Below are 13,958 nucleotides of genomic sequence, written 5' to 3' on the forward strand. Positions count from 1 at the left end.
TCTTTGTATCATCTAGTAGTCAAGAAAGTCCTGACTTTGTGGGGTTCCCTTACTGTGAACCTGTTTGTGATGTCCCTGAATGTCAGGCTCTCACTGTACTGCTCCCCAGTCCTAAATCCTGAGGTTCTCTGGCTAGATGCATTCCAACAATTGTTGGACAACATCAATGTTTACGCCTTTCCCCCGTTCTGTCGGATGAAAAAAGTTCTCAACAAGACCAGAGTATCCAACAACCAATCCATGACTCATAGCTCCCCTATGGTATCACACACAGTGGTTCCCAGATATTCTGCAACTCCTGACGAAGATCCCAAGAGAACTCTCTCCACAACACTATCTACTCAAATAGCCACACATGAACACAGTATTTCACAAAACAGTAGCTTTGCTTCAACTTCACGTCTGGAGACTATCCAGCACCTCCTCTCTTAGAGAGGCTTGAGGAAGTTTAGATAGCTGCGATGTTCGGCTTTAGTCTACCTGGCCAAGTGGACTGTCTCCTGTGACTGGTGTCGTGGAAAGGTTATCTCTCCCCTCGATGCCACTATTCCAACAATAGCGAAGTTCCTTGTTTAACTTCAGGAGGAAAAGCTACCTCTTAGCCTTGACCCTTGCCTTTAGACTGAAGGGAGTTGATATTTCCTCTTCATTGGAGTTCTCTCCTTATACAAAGTTATGAGCTTACTTGCCCACAGTCGCAAGTTAGACCTCCTCCATGGAATGTAGTTCACGTCCTGTGGTCTCTGGAGGGTGCTCCTTAAGAATAATTACGCCAGGCAACAGATCGCCACCTCACTTTGAAGACGGTGTTCCTGCTTGCATTGGCTTCAGCCAAGAGGGTCAGTGAACTTAATGGTCTACCCTACGACGTCGCCCATTCAAGGGGATAGGAGGAGGTGACACTTGGCTTCGTCCCTGAGTTTATTGCCAAGACTCAAAATCCAGTTGTAGCTGACCCTAGATTCGGGCCATTCTGGATTGGGAATGTTTGTTCTGTAACCGATGATCCAGATCAACTGTTACTTTGCTCAGTGAGGAGTTTGAGATGTCAGCACTTTTTGTAAGCACAGGGAAGGTCAAGAGGAGAATCTCAAAGAATACCATATCCACTTGGATTTGGAAGGTCATAGATTTTGCACTGAATACCAATTCTCTTCCAACTCGACGACCCAGAGTTCATGACATTAGGTGCATTAATGTCTCTAGCAACTGCTCTGTGACGCATGTCCTGCAAGCTGCAGTGTGGAAGTGTCAGACGATTTTCACTGCCCACTACCTGCAAGACGTGACCCACAAGAACATGGAAACGTTCTCCATTGGTCCTGTGGTGGCTGCACAACAAGTGGTTTACAGTAAATACCTCAGGCTCCATGATGGACCAGTAGCAGATGGCTAAGGTCATAGGTTACCTGGGATTAGTCTGGAATGAATGTGTCAGAATGACTGGCTCTTTCTTTCTTTCATCTTCCCCTCTTTTGGAGAACAGCCCCTACCGTCCTCTGCAAGCTGGCCTCACCCATCTGCAGGTAAAACCCTTTTCATTGTGTAACCTAGTATGGAAATACTTCAAGTCCCCATATCCCTTGTGAGGTGGGATTGGGTAACTTCTATGGTTGATTCTAAAGATTCCTATGGTTTCCGAGAACAATTACCTAGGCCAGTCACATTGCTAGTATCACAAACACACACATTGCTCAGGCCGGTATCCGTGGGTTGCACTAAGTTAGCAAGGTGTCAGGGACCTTCTTGTTACGTGCAGAGCACGTACGGGAAAACCACAAGTCAAATACCAAGCCAGTTGATTTGGACTTCCACCCTCCTATGGGTGAGTCATCCCTATAAAGAGCGGAAGGGTTTGTATTTAGTGTCGGAACAGATGACAAACATGAAAGTAATTTGTATTTTTCTAAACGATTCAAACCTGTAGCCATCTCTACAAATTGTCCTGCCATCACCTGTCCATCAAGAAGTCCTGCCTGCAATCAAAAGTGAGAAGGCAACACTGGTGTGTGAGTGAGAGGGGTAACGGGCTACCCCCACTAACTACCTGGCCGGTAGTTATAACTCTCAAAGTTTCATGGCTAGTCTTAAGGCTTCCAACATTGCCAAAAGATAATCCCTATAAATAGCTACAGGTTTGTATCGTAGGAAAAGTGCCAAATTCTTTCAAATTTGTTTTTGTGATTCTTTTTTAATTGATTTTATTCAGGTATATGTGAATTAATGATTTTGTTTTGAGATATATGGGTGCCATTGTTACTAGTTTAAAGTTTACTAAAGTTTATTTTAGTATATAATGCTTAAATTTTAATCTTTCTTTCTACAGTTAGCGGGAAACTATGTTAAAAACATCAGACTTATTGAAGTCACCCAACAAGACATTAGAGTTGCCATGTGTGCAGACAAGGTAAGCAGTCGAAGGTAGTTTGGATTAATTTTATTATTTGCAGAGCTTTGGTCTTTATAATGTGAGCTCTGGTAACAAACTTGTTACTTTTTCGACAATAGTACAACTATTTCACAGTGGGAAAATTTTTTTGGACATTCAAGTAACTCATCTACATCTTTTAAATCTAATTTTGTTTTTTAATTATGGTTTTTAAAATATAAATGTATCTAGTTGTATTGATCCCACGTATGAGTGTCTTAAAGTTTTAGTGATTCTTTGAACCTCTCCCTGATAACTTATTTAAAAAAAAATTCCAGGTGCTTATGGACATGTTCCAGCAGGATGAAGATAATGAAATGAGCGGAGTAGTAGAGGAACCCAATCTTGACACATCACTTACTTATGATGAACTTGTAAAGGACATGATACAAGAAAAGAAAACGTATATTAGAGAACTCAACATGATTATAAAAGTATGTTTCCCAAGATCATGTTGTAGCAATATGCTGTAGGATGCAGAATTATTTTAGACTGTATCTAAATATTTAATTTGAGGTCATTTTTTGATGGCTTCGGAACACTAGTGTACAGACACTATTTGTGTGAATCACCACTTGAATTTCTTAGGCTTCTTTGGTAATTCAGAGACAATCAGTTATCATGGAACCATTCCGTACCAGTGGTGCCAGATAAAAGAAAGTTTACTCTACTTCCATTAAAAAAGGGGCTATATGCCTTTTAAAAAGTGAAATCTGTTCATATGATACAGCCTTATCTTGTTGCCTAATACTATAACATCTCTGCCAAGTATAGAGAGAAGTGATAGGATTCTTATTTATTGATTTTGGTCTAATTTGTAGACTTTTTATTGTGGAGTAGGACTGAATTTGAATAATTGGAGTACTTTTCTTTCCTCATAATGCCTTGGATAATTATAGTTCAGAATTTAATAGTAGTGTTGTTTTAAGAATTTAAGATGTTAAGTATTAGAATAGAAATGCCATTACGATACTGTAAATAATGTATTCTATATTTGATAAGAGCATTTCATTGACATGTGTTTACTATCTGTTTATTCAAGAAATTTACTTGCCTACTTTTTAAACATTACTGTACTTCTCTTGAAGCTCTGCTTTTGTCCTAGTAATGTTTTAATTTTGATCATTTAAGATTTTTTTTAGGCATTTTTTTATGCAGCATGATTTTTTATTACAATGCTTTAGTATATTTAATGAGTACAATTGTATATTTTTTTATCACCAATATACAAAATTTATATCTTAATGGTACTTTAATTATTTTTCTAATAACAGGTTTTCAGAGACAAGTTACAACAGATACCATCACTACAGCATAGTAATAGTAGAGAGTTAGAAAAAATATTTTCAAATATAACAGAAATCCATGAATTCTCCGTTAACATGTTGGGGTCACTTGAAGACACGTTAGAAGTAACTGATGGGAATAAATCTCCAGATATTGGCAGCTGTTTTGAAGAATTAGCAGAGGTAATATGAAATTAAAGTTTGTTGTAATTGCCCGTTTGAAAGTTTGTGGAATCATTACTTTGTTGTCGTAGTGACAATATTAAGAAATTAGTTTGCTAATAGAAACCTTAGTTTTATAAATTTAAGCTTCCATGTCTCAATAGACCAGCTTGATTTGATATAAATGATGAAATTGCCAAGATAGAATACAGTACCTAAGTTGTTTGCTTCTGCAAGAGTCCATGGGTATCAGTACTTATTTCATGTTTATAATACATACATATAGCAAGGCACTTCCCCAATTTTGGGGAGTAGCCGACATCAAATAAATTAAATAAAAAAAGGGGACCTCTCCTCTCTACGTTCCTCTCAGCCTGACAAGGGACTCAACCAAGTTCGGCTGGTACTGCTAGGGTGCCACAGCCCACCCTCCCCCATTATCCACCACAGATGAAGCTTCATAATGCTAAATCCCCTACTGCTGCTACCTCCGCAGTCATCCAAGGCACCGGAGGAAGCAGCAGGGCCTACCAGAGCTGTGTCACAATCACTCGCCATTCATTCCTATATCTAGCACGCTCTCTTGCGTCTCTCACATCTATCCTCCTATCACCCAGAGCTTCCTTCACTCCATCCATCCACCCAAACCTTGACCTTCCTCTTGTACTTCTCCCATCAACTCTTGCATTCATCACCTTCTTTAGCAGACAGCCATTTTCCATTCTCTCAACATGGCCAAACCACCTCAAGACATTCATATCCACTCTAGCTGCTAACTCATTTCTTACACCTGTTCTCACCCTCACTACTTCGTTCCTAACCCTATCTACTTGAGATACACCAGCCACACTCCTTAGACACTTCATCTCAAACACATTCAATTTCTGTCTCCATCACTTTCATTCCCCACAACTCCAATCCATACATCACAGGTGGTACAATCACTTTCTCATACAGAACTCTCTTTACATTCATGCCCAACCCTCTATTTTTTACTACTCCCTTAACTGCCCCCAACACTTTGCATCCTTCATTCACTCTCTGATGTACATCTGCTTCCACTCCACCATTTGCTGCAACAACAGACCCCAAGTACTTGAACTGATCCACCTCCTCAAGTAACTCCATTCAACATGACATTCAACCTCTCACCACCTTCCCTTCTCGTACATCTCATAACCTTACTCTTACCCACATTAACTCTCAACTTCCTTCTCTCACACACCCTTCCAAATTCTGTCACTAATCGGCCAAGCTTCTCTTCCGTGTCTGCAACCAGTACAGTATCGTCTGCAAACAACAACTGTTTTACCTCCCATTCATGGTCATTCTTGTCTACCAGTTTGAATCCTTGTCCAAGCACTCAAGCATTCACCTCTCTCACCACTTCATCAACATACAAGTTAAACAACCACGGCGACATCACACATCCCTGTCTTAGCCCCACTCTCACCGGAAACCAATCGCTCACTTTATTTCCTATTCTAACACATGCTTTACTACCTTTGTAGAAACTTTTCACTGCTTGCAACAACCTTCCACCAACTCCATATAACCTCATCACATTCCACATTGCTTCCCTATCAACTCTATTATATGCTTTCTCCAAATCCATAAACGCAACATACACCTCCTTACCTTTTGCTAAATATTTCTCGCATATCTGCCTAACTGTAAAAATCTAAATATACCTCTTCTAAAACCACCCTGTACTTCTAAGATTGCATTCTCTGTTTTATCCTTAATCCTATTAATCAGTACTCTACCATACACTTTTCCAACTACACTCAACAAACTAATACCCCTTGAATTACAACACACATGCACATCTCTCTTACCCTTATATAGTGATACAATACACACACAAACCCAATCTACCGGTACCATTGACAACACAAAACACATATTAAATAATCTCACCATCCATTCAAGTAGTCACACCCCCTTCCTTCAACATCTCAGCTCTTACACCATCCATACCAGATGTTTTTCCTACTCTGGTTTCATCTAGTGCTCTCCTCACTTCCTCTCTTGTAATCTCTCTCTCATTCTCAACTCCCACCACCGGCACCTCAACACCTGCAACAGCAATTATATCTGCCTCCCTATTATCCTCAACATTCTGTAAACTTTCAAAATATTCCGCCCACCTTGTCCTTGCCTCCTCTCCTTTTAACAACCTTCCATTTCCATCTTTCACAGTCTTCAATTCTTGAGCCAGCCTTCCTTACTCTCTTCACTTCTTTCCAAAACTTCTCCTTATTCTTTTCATATGAATGACCCAATCCCTGAGCCCACCTCAGGTCAGCTGCCCTCTTTGCCTCACTTACCTTGCGCTTTACTTCCACATTTTTCTCTCTATCTATCATACTTCTCTACACTATTACTCTGAAGCCATTCTTCAAAAGACCTTTTTTTCTCTTCCACTTTTACCTTCACTCCTTCATTCCACCTTTCACTGCCCTTCCTCATGCTGCCTCCAACAAACTTCTTGCCACACACATCACTTGCAATCCCAACAAAATTTTCTGTTACTAACTTTCACTCCTCCTCTAAATTACCAGTTTCTCTTACTTTCACTTCGTCATATGCCATTTTCAATCTTTCTTGATAAATACTTTATACCTCCGGTTTTATTAGCTCTTCAACCTTCACTAGCTCCCTTTTACATCCACCTACTCTATTCCTCCACTCTTGCTACAACTAATTTTCCTTCCATCAAAAAATGATCAGACATGCTGTTAGCCATACCCCTAAACACGTGCACGTCTTTCAATCTTCCAAACCTTCTTTTAGTTATTAACACATAATCCATTAATGCCGTTTCTACCAATCTTCCATTTGCCACTCTTACCCATGTATACTTGTTTGTTCCAACACAGATACAAACCTTTGCTATTTATAATAGGGTATTACTATCGGCGCAGCTGAAAGACAAGCCATGATAATTTTAGTGAGGGATAACTACCCCATCTGCTAGTTAGCGGGTGGGGGATGGGGTAGACTGGCTACCCCGCTCACTCACACCTCTCGGCTGAGTAACCAGTTTACTTTTTGGCTCGGTAGAGAACGGCATTGCTGCCCTTCTCTCCCGCAAAGACTTGCCTTGCTGATTCTTTATTTTTATTTTTTTTTTCTTGTGTGTTTTCAATCATCTTACATATATTTGAGTGTATATATGTATAAATGGAAATATACATTGTTAGATATGTGTAACTTTAATTGCTGTTGACATCGTATCCAACTGCCTCTGCCGTAAGGGAGTTGTCATTGCCACCCTTCCCTGCGACTGATGGTCGGCAGGTTCTCAACACTGCCATGTGTTTGTTTCATTACAGAATTAAAGTGTAAAACAGTTCAGCTCCCTTTCGAGGAATTATCTTACAAGGAAGGTTACTTATTCCCCGACTAGTGTATTTTGTGCAACTGAGCATGAATTGTAATTAATTCCTTTTTTCACAGGTAACAGCGACGTAGAACACAAGGCCGAGTGCTACGGCTGCCCTGTTCGTTATCCTGCGCTCCATGTGGTAGCTCGTGAGCCATCCTCATTACGAGGTAGCATTCGCTGTCAACCTTCAACTTGATGTTCCTCCTCCGTGGGGAACTTCTCTCTCTCTCTCTCGCGAGAGAGAGAGAGAGAGATTTTTGTTACGCCTATGCTTTTTTACCTTAGAGCTGGGAGAAAGCTTTACTTAGGTTATGTCCTCTTGCGGGAGGATTTCTCTCGTTCGCGAGAGAGATTTTTATGCCTACGCTTTTTTCCCATAGAGCTGGGAGAAAGCTTGCCTTAGGCGATGTCCTCCATCTGGAGGACTTCTCTCTCGTTCGCTAGAGAGAGTTTCTTACACCTACGCTTTTATCCCATAGAGCTGGGAGAAAGCTTGTCTTTGGCGATATCCTCCTTCGGGAGGAATTCTCCCTCGTTCGCGAGAGAGATATTTTACGCCTACGCTTTATTCCCATAGAGCTGGGAGAAAGCTTGTCTTAGGCGATCTCCTTCGGGAGAACTTCCCTCTCGTTTGCGAGAAATAACTTGTAGGAGCTTGCTGATCCATCTGGGGTGGTTATCCCTTCTGGGGAACGAGTCTCACCCTTGAGAGAAGACCGCCTCTGGGCATTGGCGGTCCCCCGTTACGCTTATGGTTCTCCTTCAGGGGCGGAGCGAGAGCCTTCTCTTAAGCGACTTTCTCCTTCGGGAGAACAAACCTCTTATGCGGAGGTGTTATCTTGAACCTGCTGGTTCTCCTTGATCCTTCGGGGTCTCGTTCGATCACCCTTTGGGCTGGCGTGATCGTTGAGCCTTTGGGCTCTCGTCATGTTGTTCCTGCAGGTTCTCATGACAGTAGGAGTCCTTCGGGATTCCGCTCGAAAGCTTCGAGTTTCAGTTACGCTGAACCTTCAGGCTCTCGTAACTATGGTAACGTTAAGCCTTCGGGAACGTGTGCCATCAATCACGCTGACCTTTCGGGGTCGCGTGACAGAGGAACCTCGGTTCTTCGTTACGCTGATCCTTCGGGGTCTCGTAACATTATTTATGTAGAACCCTTGGGCTCTCGTAACTTTAGCCACTCTGACACTTCGGTGTTTTGTGATAGGGAAACTTTGGTTTCTGGTTGCGCTGATCCTTCGGGGTCTCGTAACATTAGTTACGCTGAACCATTGGGCTCTCGTAACTTTAGTCACTCTAACACTCCGGTGTGTTGTGACAGGGAAACTGTGGTTTCTCATTACGCTGACCCTTCGATGTCTCGTAACATCAGTTACGTTGAACCCTAAGGCTCTCGTAACTTTAGTCACTGACACTTCGGTGTTTTGTGACAAGGAAACTTCGGTTTCTCGTTACACTGACCCTTCGGGGTCTTGTAACATTAGTTACGCAGAACCCTTGGGCTCTCGTAACTTTAGTCACTCCGACACTTCGGTTTCTCGTTGCGCTGACCCTTCGGGTTCGCGCAACACAGTTCACGCTAAACTTTCGGGTTCTCGTGATCTAAGTCATTCCTTTTATGATAGAGAGTTTTCAAACTCTCGTTGTGTTAATCGTTCGTGTTCACACAACACAAGCTATCGTGAACCTTCGGGTGAGCGTAGCAGTCAGTTCTCTCACCAACCTGAGAGTTTCGCGCGCACGGCCAAATTGGCGCGCGCAAGCAAAATGGCGATGATGGGGCGCAGGTTCATTCTTTGGCGCGCCATATGAGCGAACATCCTGTGGCGCGCCATGCGCGCGAATAACACACTGCGCGCCATGCGTGCAAGCAGCCTTATGCGCGAACAACCTCATGCCCTCCACGAGCGTGAAAAAGGTGCGCGCACTCGGGAAGGGCGCGCACACGAGCTCCCTTCCGCCTACCAACAGTTCGGTGCAAGAGCGCACGACCATATTGGCGCTCGTGCACAACCATTTTGGCGCACACGATCAGATAGGAGCACACGACCATATTGGCGCGCGCACACGATCGGATTGGAGCGCACGACCGTATTGGCGCGCGCACAACCAACTTGGCGCGCACGAACAATGAGGCGCACGCAATCGATTGAAGTGCATGAACAACTCTTATGACCCTTCGGGGTCTCACAACGCAGTTGCTGAACCTTTGGGTTCTCGTGACCATAGCCATACGAGTTTTTCAGACACTCGTTGCGCGAAGTGTTCACGAGTGCACAAGAGGTTTACTCTCATGACAGAGTTTTCGAATTCTCGTCCCGTGAATTGTTCGCGCGCGCCCATCGTCATCAAGAGTTTTACTCTGATAACAGAGGGATGCTTGCTGCCTAAGGGTTTACGAATCTCTACAGGTAACTCTGACACAGTTCCTTTGGGTCCTGGTCACGTAAGACAATTCCTGGAATTCCATCAGGAATCAGCGACAGAGTTCCTGCGGGTTCTCGGCACAACATCCCTTAAGGTTGTGAGAAAGGAATTCACAGATAGATTCTGAACCCCTAGGTTCTCATTCGAATCTCTCTGTTTCCACGATTCAGAGTTTTCTGAAAACTTTATGGTCAACCCCCCCCCCCCTCTACGGGATGGATCTTCCAAAGGTGTGACTTGATACGTCACTCTACACTCCCAGCTGATTACTCTATCAACTAGTCTGGTTTTGCCAGCACCGATTCTTTTGTTTTCGAACGAACCACTGTCATCTTTCCTCCACCTTCCCACTTCGAGTGGTTTGGTTAGCAGATGGAAATGAGCGGGGAATGAAAAATTCTTTACATTGCAGTTCATTTCCCCTGGCAGGCCTTGCCTGATTTAGACGGTAGTTTTCTCACTATCGAGAAAGTGTTCGATGGCAACCCCTTTAGGTAAGCGGTCAATGGCAATTATGTCTGGCCTTCTTGAAGCAAACCCCCACATACGAGACCACCCTTTTTCGGAAGACTCGTTCCTGAGAAGTTTTTACAAAACTTCAATGGGTATTAAAACTTCATGAAGGCCGTAAGCCTTCCCGGAGCAGGCACTCTAGCCAAGACAAAACCGCGAGGTTATTGTCTTAAACTCGGTTCTACCGTTTGATGAAGGCAGCCTCCCCCGTCATTGTACCGTGGGTATAACGACTTGCCTTTTTACATGATAGTCTTCCGAGACTTTTTATTTTATCCTTACGGGGTTATTGTTTCGAACAATTAGTCCCGAAGGAACATTGTTAGCTAACGTAAAAGAACGATAGCAACAGCGTGGGCATCTTTTCATTACCTTACGAACGTTTCAAACCCCGCCCACGGGTAAACAGACATCCGTTTCTGTGTATTGAACACTGGCTAGCCCCTCACATAAAGAGGAGGGGTAAAACAAAGGGGAAATGATCGCCTCTATAACTGTATATTTTGTTTGAGAACATGTTTGCTCTCATTCAAGAAAATATTACAGTTAGTCAACGATCAAAATTCTTTCGGCAATAATGTTGCGATTTGTCGCATATACATTATTCCCGCAACTGGATTCGTTGCAAACGTTTCCTGGAGGCAGAGAATACGCATGCGCTAGCACAAATGGACAAGTACATATCTGCGTGCAAGAGGAGGACCTCAAGGATTTCCTTCCCCTCTGGGATTGGAAGGTAATTGAGGTTACTCTTAATCTAGACTCTCCTCCATCCTAAGACCCAGAGCTCGTAACGTCACTGGCGATGCTATGTCCCTGGCGTTTAAGAAACTACTCTGTGGTGCAGATACTTTAAGTGGGCATGTGGAAGTGTCAATCGACCTTCACGACCCACTACCTGCAAAGACATAACCCACAAGAACATGGAGACCTTTTCCATTGGTTCTGTGGTGGTCGCACAACAAATGGTCTAAACACCTCGGGCTCCTTGATGGACAAGTAGCAGAGGGTTGAGGGCTGAGGCTACCCGGATTAGTCTGGGGTAAATGAGTAAGAATGTCTGGCTCCTTTCTTCCTTTCACCTTCTCCCCTCTGAGGAAAACAGCTCCGCAAGCCTCAGCATAGCTGACCTCGCCTTGCTGCAGGTAAGGCCCATTTCCCTTTTGCCTCCTAAGTATAGAAGAATACTTTGTTACGTCCCCAATACCTTTTAGAGGGAGGGTATTGGGTAAGTCTTTAAGAACAATAGGTTCTGTACTCAAGTTCCTATGTTAAAGACAAGCCACACTGTTAGTTCCACTCACACACAAGCTTCTGCAGGCCGCTATCAGTGCATTACCTCATATCGGCACTTGATTTTAGCGAGGGTAGGGTCCCTTCTACTATTGATCACAGATTGAAATAGAGAGGACCCCAGGTCATGACCAAGGCCAGTTGGTGAGGACTTCCTCCCTCCTAAGAGTAAGTCACCCTATTATAAATAGCGAAGGTTTGTATCTGTATCGGAACAAATAACAAATTTGGAAATAATTTGTATTTTTCCTAACTTACAAACCTGGAGCTATTTATACAAATTGGCCCGCCACCCTGTCCCCCGAGAAGTCCTGCCATAAAGCAAAGTGGTTACTCAGCCGAGAGGTGGGAGTGAGCGGGGTAGCCAGTCTACCCCACCCCCTACCGGCTAACTAGCGGATGGGGTAGTTATCCCTCACTAAAATTATCATGGCTCGTCTTTCAGCTGCGCCAAAAGTAATACCCTATTATAAATAGCTCCAGGTTTGTATACTAGGAAAAATACAAATTATTTCCAAATTTGTTATTTTTATCTTTCTTTTCGAAAAAGCTAGAACTTATCACCATCTCTTGCTCAACACACATCTACCAGTCTCTCACCACTCATTTTCACCTGGTACGCCATACTTCCCAATAACACCTTCTACTTCTCCAACACCCACTCTAGCATTTAAGTCACCCATGACAACTACACAATTCCTTCTACTCAGTCCTACACACCTAGTTAATTCATTCCAGAAATCATTCCGCTCTTCTTCACTTTTCTCACAACCTGGCCCATACGCTCTGACAAAAGCCCAACATTCCCTACCCAACCTAACCCTAACCCACATTAACTTAGATGATATCTTCTTCCATTCCACTACTTTACCTGTCATCCATTCACTCAGCAATAAAGCCACACCTTCTCTTGCTCTTCCCCTTTCAATCCCAGACACTCTATCAGACATACCACCAAACATTTACTTCACCTTTCCCTTTTATCTTTGTCTCACACAAGCCAAGATATCCATTTTTCTATTCCTAAACATACTTCCAATCTCACATCTTTTACTCTATCGTACTACATCCACGCACATTCAAACACCCCAAAACTTATAATCTTGGTAATATTTACATTATGTTATATGAAATTTCAAGCAGATGGACATGGCATTGAGAGTGATCTTTTGTGTCTAGATTGGTCACCGTTAACCCTGCTGTTGTTTTAAATGAAATCCTGTCAAAATATGAATAACTGTATTTTTCATTTTAATCATTGTATTAAGGAGACAGCCTGGTTCAATTACAGTTGTAGATTTGCATGTTTAGAGAAACGGGAGACTTTATCATCATAGACGAGATATGAGTTGAAATTATTTTACTTGTGTGTCTTAGATATTATGTTTCAGGTGAGAATTGATACAATTTGACCATAAGTGAAATATCTGATATAACGTAGGCATGTGATTGATGGGTGACCCTCAATCACTCTATAGAGCACTGTACTGTATACATGTAAGTTCCAGATGGTTCTGTCACTCTGTCCAAAGGTACTTTTTCTTTCAATTTGTTTGTTGTGCTTGCTGGATAATATTTTAGTGAACACAGTATTATCAAAGTTATTGTCAGCCCCCCACTGGAGACATCAACCTTAATCCCTGAATATAAATGAAGGAGTTTCTACATCCCTCTCCACTGATACAAGTGCTGCCCTGTGTAGCACTCTTCAACCATACTTGGCTGCTGCCTAAACACGTGGCTGCCCTAGCAATCATCAAGAAATTCATTGTGATTTTAGTGCTCGGCAGAGAATTCTGGAAAACAATTACCTTGTTTGATGATCCTCTCAAGGTGGTTACCTTTAAAATTTATTATTTGTGGACCACAACTCAAGCAGTCAAGGATACCAAACCCGAGACAGTCTTAATTTTAGGAAATGAAGTCATCATTTGAAATTCCATTGAAGCTGGAGAAACTAACAAAATGTAGAACTCACTGAACTTTAAGAAAATAGATGTGGAGAGGCCGAGAAGCAAGAATTTTTATAAAAGCCAGAAATAAGGTAAAAAAAGGGGATTGGCAGGGGCTTCTGTGCATTTTGATTATGTATTGAAAGTTCTGGAAGAAGCGAATTTCAATAATACTAAGCGTTAGCAAAATTTGAAAGACAAAATCAGGATGCCATTGCTTGTTATTTTGAAATAAGGTTATGTGTTTGAACTGGTGTCTTGAACATCTTCAGCGTGTTTGAAAGAGAGTGGTGAATTAAGATGAGACATGAATTAGATTACCAATAGAAGGGGAAAAGTAGGTATATATAGTTGATGACCCCATTCCTCTCTCATGACCAGCTTCACTCTCTAACAATAAGATAGACTGTACGTTTTAAGCCACCCACGATTTAATACTGTACAGTGTTGGCCAATTGGAAATTCTACAGAAAAAATTTATTGGTGAATGTCAATATGCATGCTAT

At 42.5% G+C, this 13,958-nt stretch overlaps 1 protein-coding gene across 1 annotated transcript in view; it reads left to right on the top strand.

Moving 5' to 3' along the window:
- LOC137657293 (son of sevenless homolog 2-like) overlaps positions 1–13,958 on the top strand; it is a 454,104-nt gene that overhangs the window by 84,269 nt on the left and 355,877 nt on the right. The window contains 3 exon segments of the mRNA XM_068391627.1: positions 2,327–2,407; positions 2,707–2,862; positions 3,703–3,897. Coding sequence (XP_068247728.1) covers positions 2,327–2,407; positions 2,707–2,862; positions 3,703–3,897 — 432 coding nt within the window.

This window comes from Palaemon carinicauda, chromosome 18, assembly GCF_036898095.1.
Source record: "Palaemon carinicauda isolate YSFRI2023 chromosome 18, ASM3689809v2, whole genome shotgun sequence".
NCBI lineage: Eukaryota > Metazoa > Arthropoda > Malacostraca > Decapoda > Palaemonidae > Palaemon > Palaemon carinicauda.